The 9,632-nt window shown below is 34.1% G+C and overlaps 1 protein-coding gene across 1 annotated transcript in view; it reads left to right on the forward strand.

Moving 5' to 3' along the window:
* The window catches only part of TM9SF4 (transmembrane 9 superfamily protein member 4), a 22,967-nt gene extending 14,038 nt beyond the window's left edge, over positions 1 to 8,929 (forward strand). Inside the window, exons 7-11 of the mRNA XM_017610039.1 lie at positions 7,476 to 7,665; positions 7,720 to 7,947; positions 8,005 to 8,188; positions 8,254 to 8,392; positions 8,466 to 8,929. Coding sequence (XP_017465528.1) covers positions 7,476 to 7,665; positions 7,720 to 7,947; positions 8,005 to 8,188; positions 8,254 to 8,392; positions 8,466 to 8,566 — 842 coding nt within the window. The 3' untranslated portion in view covers positions 8,567 to 8,929. The remainder of the gene's footprint in view (positions 1 to 7,475; positions 7,666 to 7,719; positions 7,948 to 8,004; positions 8,189 to 8,253; positions 8,393 to 8,465) is intronic.
* The last annotated feature ends 703 nt before the right edge of the window (positions 8,930 to 9,632 follow it).

Raw genomic sequence — 9,632 nt, forward strand, 5'->3', positions numbered from 1 at the left:
TTCTCGATACCTTGTTCTTATATTTCGCCCTGTTTGTCCTATGTAACTGTGTCGGCACTCGCAGGTTAACTTGTAAACACCTTGGTTATCTAGCGGATCTTCCTCGCTTATTTTCTCTTTCAATATATTTCCCACTGTGTTCCTTGTTTTAAATGATGTCTGATTGTCGTACTTATGAAAGAATTTGGCAAGTTTGTAAGATGTCTTTCCTGTGTAAGTTAGAACTGCCCAAGTTTTTTTATTGTTTTCCTCTTTGCTAGTCTTTTTCGATTTTGTGTCCTTTCTTAACTTCTCCACCAGGCCTCTCCTATATCCGTTATTTTCCGCAATGGCATATATTGTATCCAGTTCCTTCTTGTAGCATTCTTCTGTTAGAGGGGTCCTTTCAAGCCTCGTTATTAGTTGTTTAAATGCTGCATTTTTGTGTTGCTGTGGGTGGTTTGAGCTATTGTGTATAATTGTGTCTGTGGCTGTTGGTTTTCTGTATATTTCGAACTCTATCTTGTTCGTGGTATCGTTTATTTTAATTGTTAAATCCAGATAGTTAATCTTTCTTTCCTCTTCCGTTTCCATGGTGAATTTTATATTCTGGTGTTGTTTGTTGAGATAGTCTAGTATCTGTTTCTCTTTGTTTCCCTCTATTAGACAGATTACATTATCGACATATCTCGCGTAGAATTTTACTCCTAGGTTGGTCGATAGGTTTTTCATGTATTTCTCCTCCAGTATTCATGCAAACACACTTAAGCCACCGACTTAAAACCGTACGGCACGACACACAGTGTTTCGGCTATATGGAGTCAGGTGGAAATAATAGTAAAGCTGCACCGATTTCCCTGAAACTTGACATGTGCTCTAGTTTTACTTAGAAATAGAGAATATTGAAATTTTGGAAAGATGGAATAATTGCCACGCCCTCTACTCTTGTTGGCGGAAACATTAAATTTTGTCCGATTTCGATGAACTTTAGTTTGTAGTCTTTATTTTATTAGAAAAACCTAAATATAAAAGATGGGAAAGATTGGATCGCTATAACGTCCAAAACTCATAAAAGATGTGAGCCCAGTCATTAAAAGTAATGGAATTTTGGTTAATTTTTGTTTCCTGCTTTCCACTCTCAGAAAACAAAGGTTATACTATAAAATGACTTAGGTGTAAGTACTCGCTACCATGTCGAACTATCAAATGTGCCAAAATGCCTTTTCAATTACGAAACCTTGCGCATGCGTCTAGAATGATACGCAAGTTGGCAAATCGTCAAATTTCTAGTCTTAAGCAGGGATCACACGATTTGTACATTTGTACACAAAATGCCAAATTTATATTTTCGCATTTGGATAGCGATGTATCAATGATTTGTTTTGCNAATTGGTTGTCAAAATGCTGCATTTTTGTGTTGCTGTGGGTGGTTTGAGCTATTGTGTATAATTGTGTCTGTGGCTGTTGGTTTTCTGTATATTTCGAACTCTATCTTGGTCGTGGTATCGTTTATTTTAATTGTTAAATCCAGATAGTTAATCTTTCTTTCCTCTTCCGTTTCCATGGTGAATTTTATATTCTGGTGTTGTTTGTTGAGATAGTCTAGTATCTGTTTCTCTTTGTTTCCCTCTATTAGACAGATTACATTATCGACATATCTCGCGTAGAATTTTACTCCTAGGTTGGTCGATAGGTTTTTCATGTATTTCTCCTCCAGTATTCATGCAAACACACTTAAGCCACCGACTTAAAACCGTACGGCACGACACACAGTGTTTCGGCTATATGGAGTCAGGTGGAAATAATAGTAAAGCTGCACCGATTTCCCTGAAACTTGACATGTGCTCTAGTTTTACTTAGAAATAGAGAATATTGAAATTTTGGAAAGATGGAATAATTGCCACGCCCTCTACTCTTGTTGGCGGAAACATTAAATTTTGTCCGATTTCGATGAACTTTAGTTTGTAGTCTTTATTTTATTAGAAAAACCTAAATATAAAAGATGGGAAAGATTGGATCGCTATAACGTCCAAAACTCATAAAAGATGTGAGCCCAGTCATTAAAAGTAATGGAATTTTGGTTAATTTTTGTTTCCTGCTTTCCACTCTCAGAAAACAAAGGTTATACTATAAAATGACTTAGGTGTAAGTACTCGCTACCATGTCGAACTATCAAATGTGCCAAAATGCCTTTTCAATTACGAAACCTTGCGCATGCGTCTAGAATGATACGCAAGTTGGCAAATCGTCAAATTTCTAGTCTTAAGCAGGGATCACACGATTTGTACATTTGTACACAAAATGCCAAATTTATATTTTCGCATTTGGATAGCGATGTATCAATGATTTGTTTTGCGATCAGACGATTTGGCTGCTAAAGATCCAAATGATTTGTCACACATTTGCAAATAATAGATACGCATAGGTACTCACAATTTTGAATACACCCTCAAAATCTGAGCTTAAGGTAAAAAAACGCTCGTAACTTTATTTGTGTTTGCCGGATGAAAAATACTTATATATGCCATTTAAGAGAAAACATTTCGCGGTTTACAACAATGTATAACTGGTTAATTTATCTCGAGAAATGGTGGGGCAATATTACAGAATATGGGCGAATCCTAACGTTGCGGACGTTTATTTTAACTTTTTTGCCGACAAAAATGTTATAAGTTAAAATTTGTTTGTGGTATAAGGGAATGTTTATAGCAGTACTTACGAGAACAAAATAATGGAAATTTGAATTTAAGTTAATGCCGGTGTATTTGCCTTCGAAATTTACGTTCGGACGTTACTGAAAAAGGAAGCGATTTTGATATGACCATCAACCGATTTGCGCAAATTGTCATGCATGGAGAGCATAATCTACAAAAATACTTTGAAGAGAAAATAATGAAGTTTACAAAACTAAAGGTTGGATTAACTTTAAAACAATATATATATTGAACATTTAAGCAATCTCTGCGCCTCGTGCCGAAAATTCTTAACAACTTCTGTAATAAACATTTCTGCATTTATCTATGAAAAAATGCGTGGATTTCGATAGAGTTTGGTCGGAAGTTAAATTAAATCAAGTTAGGGAACTTCTTATTCTTCTTAAACGTAATCGCTATATCTATAAATTATTTTATACTTTTTAGTTGTTGTAATAAAAGCGTATTTGTAGTTTTTTTTTATATAATTTTATTGACCTTACGCCCAGAGTTTGAGGGTGTATTTAAAATTCTGAGTATGCAGATTTTTCTGCTTGATTAGATCACAGCGCACGGCAGTGCGCGCGAGTGACGAAAGCAGCAACAGTAGCATGCTGAAATGACTCGCTTATATATACACGAGATTTGGAAGTTTTTATCCAGACTTCCAATCGACATGTTTGATATATCGTTGGAAAGGCCTTGCAGAGTGTGTCCAGAAAATATATTCAAGCTTCGTAAACGATTAACCGGATTCTAAAAAATTAGGCTAAAGTGTTGCGAAACAAAAAACGTTTTTCTGCTTTTGCCGGTTTAAGGGGGCATGTGGGCACACCCAACATATTTAGTGTTATTCTATAGGCCAATACCTTTCAAACGATACCTTATATATTAAGTTCCGGCCGCCAGTTGGAAAGATATAGAGGTAAATGTGTTTTGGTTCGTGTCTCCACTACGGGATGCTTTGGTATGTATGTGGCGTCTGTACGTACCATCATTTATTTTTTTTCACACTTTCAGGATTTAAAGTACACAAAAAACTAAGAAGGTTTTGTTCCAGGATGTTTTGATTCGTATGCCTGTGTGGGCGTGGCTGCCGCCTGAAATTCGAAAAAAGCCAATTTTTTAAACTGCCACTGAGGCCGCACTACTCAGTCCATGTCATTGACGTGGATATCAGTAGAAGGGTCTTCAAACAGGCTATCTAACGCTATCTTTTGTGTTTATAAAATATAAATACGCCATAACGTTATCGCCTAAAAATCGGGCTGCTGAAAATAGAGATTTCGGGCATTTTCTCAAAAACTGGTCAGTCGATTATATTCTAAGTTCCCACAAGTCTAGCACAAAACCTTAGCTTTCATCTGGTACATAGCTTATATCTGGGAAAACTCCTGTTGTGCAGATATTGCTATTCAAATTGAAAAAATGTCGCTCCGAAAAGGGTCAAATAGTTAAAAATTAACATATCCGTCTAATTTGGTTACCGTAAGATATAAAAATAACATACCCAGTTCCCCGAAAAAAATCGCCCATTCCTCGATTGCCACTTAAACCGAAATTCCCTGCAAATGGGGGAATTTCCCGCGGGTTGACAAGTTGAAGGATGCAGCTGTGCTAATCACTTCGTACATGCCTTGGAAACCACAATTTGTGTGTATTTTAGAGTTTTTTTCAGTCACAGGCCGAAATTGTAACGTTCTTCCCCATTTTAATTGCAGGTATTAACTATGCTACATGGGTTTATCACCCGCACTTAACCTACCTGGTATTTACATATAGTTGTACATATATATGTATGTATGAATACATTTAGTTCACCCAATGTGCCGCTACTACTTACATACGTATGTATAAATTGCCACTGAGCAAAACTACTTGAGAAAAAATCATTAGTTTAATAGCACGAGTGCAACACGGTACACGTGATAGAAGTAAAACTTCTTAAAACTACGAGGCAATCAGACGAATACAGTTGTTTATTGTATCCAAAGTTGGTACCAACTTGATAAGTTTTTATCATTTCTCATATTTTTTTTTTATTTTTAATTTTTTCGAATACATGATATATCATCATATCCTTGATCATCCTTTTTCGCTTTATTCCGTATTCGAAAAACTATGTGTTTCAATGGACACATCGATTTGAATACGTAATTTAGATTTAGAGAATATTTTTAGCAATTTATTTGAGAAAAATAAAACATTTAGTTTATTGTTTGTATTTTCGTCGATTTTAAATTTGCTACCCCAAAATAATTGATATCAAATAAAACACCTCTTTGAGGTAAAATTTTCGAGTGACGAAAGCTGAACTAGAAACACAAAATTTATGATATCAATTTCGTGAGGAAAATTATACGCATTTTTTAACTGCCTTTCAAACGTATGGAAAATCTTTTTATTTATTCGGAACGTTGCGAATTTCCGTTTACTGCTAGAAACACAGTTAAAAAAAAAACAGAACTTTTGCAACGATTCGTATGAATAAAAAAAATTTTCCGTACGTTTGAAAGGCAGTTAAAAAATGCGTATAATTTTCGTCACGAAATTGATATCATAAATTTTGGGTTTCTAGTTCAGCTTTCGTCACTCGAAAATTTTACCCCAAAGAGGTGTTTTATTTGATCTACAATACGTGTGAACCTCGAAAAAAGTATATTAATTTATTTAATTGTCACGCAGTGTAATTAAGATCGTCTTTAATAATCTGTATATGCATGTATGTGTATAGCCAGCAAAAAATCTGGAAATTTATCCGAAAACTAAAAGAAAGGTGAATAGAAAAGTCCAACGAATGGCTGTGAAACTTTTCCGGTTGTTTTTCTGAAATTTTTCATTCTGAACTTCACATATGCTTTTTCATAGTTAATTATATTCAGCAATTAATTATATTTTTAATATGTTCGTCTGCCGGCATACGAACCTGGGAGCTCATGAAAGGTTACAAATAGTCGCACCCTTCTCTGAACACTCAGCTACTGCCGAATACGTATATGTAAATGTTTTCAAATATTCAGTTTGAACAAATATTTTGAAATTATTGTTTTCAAATAACATGATATTTTTCGGAAGATTTTCGGTTATTATTTGGAAGATTTTTATTATTAGAAGTAGAGGATACTGGCTTAAACAAAGTGTCGAGTCCCACACTTTTTCCTAATGATAACATTTTGTACAGCCGTTTTTTTTTGCTCTGCGCAAGGTCTCGTAATTGAAAAGGCATTTTGGCACATTCGATAGTTCGACATGGTAGCGACGATATATGAATGAGCAGAATCGAAATATTTTTGAGTATCTCAAACATGTTTGAAAAAAGTATAGCAAAAACTAAAACGTTCACATACATACATGACTAAGCAGTGAGTAAGCATTTCTGAACTCTGGAAAATTCAGGGCTCGAATCGGAACAGTTGTGAACGAGTAACTCGCCTCGTAAAAATGCATATTTCGGATTATAACTGTCGTGAACGTACTGCTCGTCTTCTAATTCGGTATACGAGACGAGCGTACGTTTACGACTGTTATAATCCGAAATATGCATTATTACTTGACGAGTCGTTCACGACTGTTACAATTAGAGCCCAGTGGTGCGATTCACTACGCGATTTTAACAACTCTTGTTTTTGATAAATCAGCTAAATGAAAATTTTAACAATTTAGCTATTCAGTAAACGTTTCCCTAACAACATTCGTTATCGCCAAATCAGCTGTTGTCGTTAACGGTAACAAAGACCGCTAATTTGACGACGTCCAGATTGGTGTTGTTAATAAAACAAAAAAGTACGTTCTACAATTTTTGCGTATGAAAAAATGCTCAGCGCCGCTAGCAAAAAATATCAAAAATCAAAGGATTTTTCAGCAACATCAAACTTGCACTTTATGTATTAAAATTTTATGCGCTACAAAATTGCATACATAATTTTTTTATTACTCTGACAAAAATTTTGAAGTTTTACGAAAGGTTGTTGAAATTTGTTTAATATTGCACGAGGTTTGAAACTAGAGTTTATACGATTTTAGGAGCAGAATACACTATTAAAAAAAGTAATATAAGTTACATAACAAAAAAATTGTTTGTTAAAACTTGTGTATATGTGTTCACTAGCATAATAAAATCAGTATTGAAAATAAATATGTACAAATGTGCATACAGTGATTTTTTTTAATATTAATCCTTTTCCTGTTAAATGTTTTTTGTTAACTTTTTATTTACAGCTTCGAGTAAAATATGGCAGAAAAATTCAAAAGTTTTTTGTTTGCTACTTATGTACATATGTGTATTTATTTATCTTTAATAATTTTATTTTTAATAGAAACCACATATGTAAATGAATATTTCAAAGTTTACAGTTTACACAAAATTAATAAAAATCAATCAGACTTAAAAAAATTGTCACCAAGATTTCGAACTTTTTATTCAGAATCTTTATAAGTTTTAAGAGTATGCAGTTTTGTAGCCCATTCAATTTTAGTCTGATAAAGTGCAAGTTTCAAGTTCCTGAAGGTTACCGTTGATTTTTTAGAATTTTTTTTTGCGGAGGATGTTCCGCATTTTCATCCATATAAAATGCTTGTGAACTTTGTGCTTTGTGCTCACACGAACGCCTTGGCATATATGGATTTGTACCCATTAGCGGCAGCGCAGTTAGTGAATCGCACAATCGTTACTGCAAACAACAAAAATTGTTAGCTTACAACTCGACAAGTCGCATTGTTAAAAGTTAGTGAATCGCACTACAGATCGCTATTAGTTGAGTATAACTCGTTTAGTACTTTATTGGCTGACTTCATGTTTTATAGTCTTCGCTATGCTTGGCATGCTGTCACCTTCTTCCCGAGGAGCTTTAATGACATCAGGAATTTTTATGTACGTCTTCATGGGTACTATTGCTGGTTATTTTGCGGCCCGTCTTTATAAAACTATGAAAGGGCGAGAGTGGAAACGTTCGGCCTTCTTAACAGCAACGTTATATCCCGGCATTGTTTTTGGGTACATTAAGCATAAGTTAATTATATATATTTTAATTATATGTTATCTCCTTAGGACCGGTTTTATACTTAATTTCTTTATATGGGATAAACATTCTAGTGGAGCTGTCCCGTTCACAACAATGATTTCTTTGCTGCTTTTATGGTTTGGTATTTCAGTTCCACTGGTTTATTTAGGCTATTACTTCGGCTATCGTAAGCAACCATATCAACATCCAGTTCGCACTAATATGATCCCAAGACAAGTGCCGACACAGCATTGGTACATGAATATTGTGCTTAGGTATAATAACATTGCTATACCTGCGTCAGAACTATAATATATTAAAGTATTTTGTAGTACACTAATGGCTGGGATATTGCCGTTCGGAGCGGTTTTCATAGAACTATTTTTCGTCTTCACGGCTATATGGCAGAATCAATTCTATTACTTATTTGGTTTTCTATTTCTTGTATTTTGTATCTTGGTTGTAAGCTGTGGTCAGATATCGATCGTCATGACATATTTCCAACTTTGTGGAGAGGTAAAAGTTCTTACCGCGAAGAAATCGAGCTCTTAATTATAATATTGTTTTGTCTTTACGCGCAGGACTACCGCTGGTGGTGGCGCAGCTTTATTGTCTCAGGAGGTTCAGCTTTATATGTGCTTTTCTATAGCATATTCTACTTCTTTACAAAATTGGAAATCACAGAATTCATTCCTACACTATTATATTTAAGCTATACAGGTATGTTTTATGAAACTAAGTTTTAAAAACTAAACATTTTATATATAATCTTTATATTATTCTAACTTTCCAGGCATTATGGTATTAACATTTTGGCTATTAACGGGAACCATCGGATTTTTTTCCGCGTATAGCTTTATTCGCAAAATATACGGAGCTGTTAAAATAGATTAATTTTTAACTGCCTACATTATTCACATAATACATTGAGGTTGTTTACACTTGCTTGGTTATCAGGTTATCTGGTTAAAAATTATTATTGTGTAGTGTATTTTATAACCACATATCCTGATAACCAGGCAAGTGTGAACAACTTCATTGTTTTTCTTCATTTTAATCCAAACTATAATTTCATAATTTTATATGTTGCTTAAATTTATTGCCTGTTGTTACACTAGGAGACTGTGAGCTGCATATCTTTCATAGATTTATTCTACTAGGCAGTGATTGAAGAAGTCATTGAGCTGATTTAATTAAATTGTTTCTTTTTGTCAGTTGTATACTTATTTCTCAATTAATATATATTTTAGTAACTTATTTCAACGCAATTGATTGTGGACCTTGTAGCGTTGGAAGAAAAACTATTGTTGGTATCACAGCTACACAGATAAGTACATACATACATATCAGGGTTGTAGCGAATATTCGCAATAATCAATGCGGAGCTTTTGCGAATGCGAATATTGTACAAGTGCACTGATAAAACGTATATCTGGCAAACAAAAATTTTAGCCAATATTTTTTGCCTGTAGAGATGCTACTGTCCCCTACGTCCACCTTCTTTCGTAATTTAAAGTCAAAGCGTAAGATAATAGTGGGTATTTCCAGCGGAAATGTTCAACGGCTGGCTATAGAGAGAATCGAATATTATTTGTCAAAGGTCTGTTCAAAAAACTGAATGCATCTCTAGTTGTTTTCTACTTTTTCTTAGTGTAATTATTTTTTTCCTCATAAAACTTATTACTCTTAAGTTCCGTGTTTCCTTTTATTAGTCTTTCAGCTCGAAAATAAAAACATTTATTTTAATTTTGTGTAAATTGTCAAAATTAGCACGCATCGAAATAAAGATAAAATGGTATGTAAATAAGTCGACAGCCAAGTTCACAAATTAAATAAGAATTAATTCAAGGTGTATTTATTGAGGAGCGGGACTTGGCATGTAATATATCGTTAGTATAGTATGGAAAGGGCTTAACTCACATCGTAGCTGAAATACAAAAAGCCGTAACTAACTAAACTT

The sequence above is a fragment of the Rhagoletis zephyria genome, unplaced genomic scaffold, assembly GCF_001687245.7.
Source record: "Rhagoletis zephyria isolate East Lansing unplaced genomic scaffold, Rhagoletis_zephyria_1.1 Rzeph_scaffold_00274, whole genome shotgun sequence".
NCBI classification, from domain to species: Eukaryota; Metazoa; Arthropoda; class Insecta; order Diptera; family Tephritidae; genus Rhagoletis; species Rhagoletis zephyria.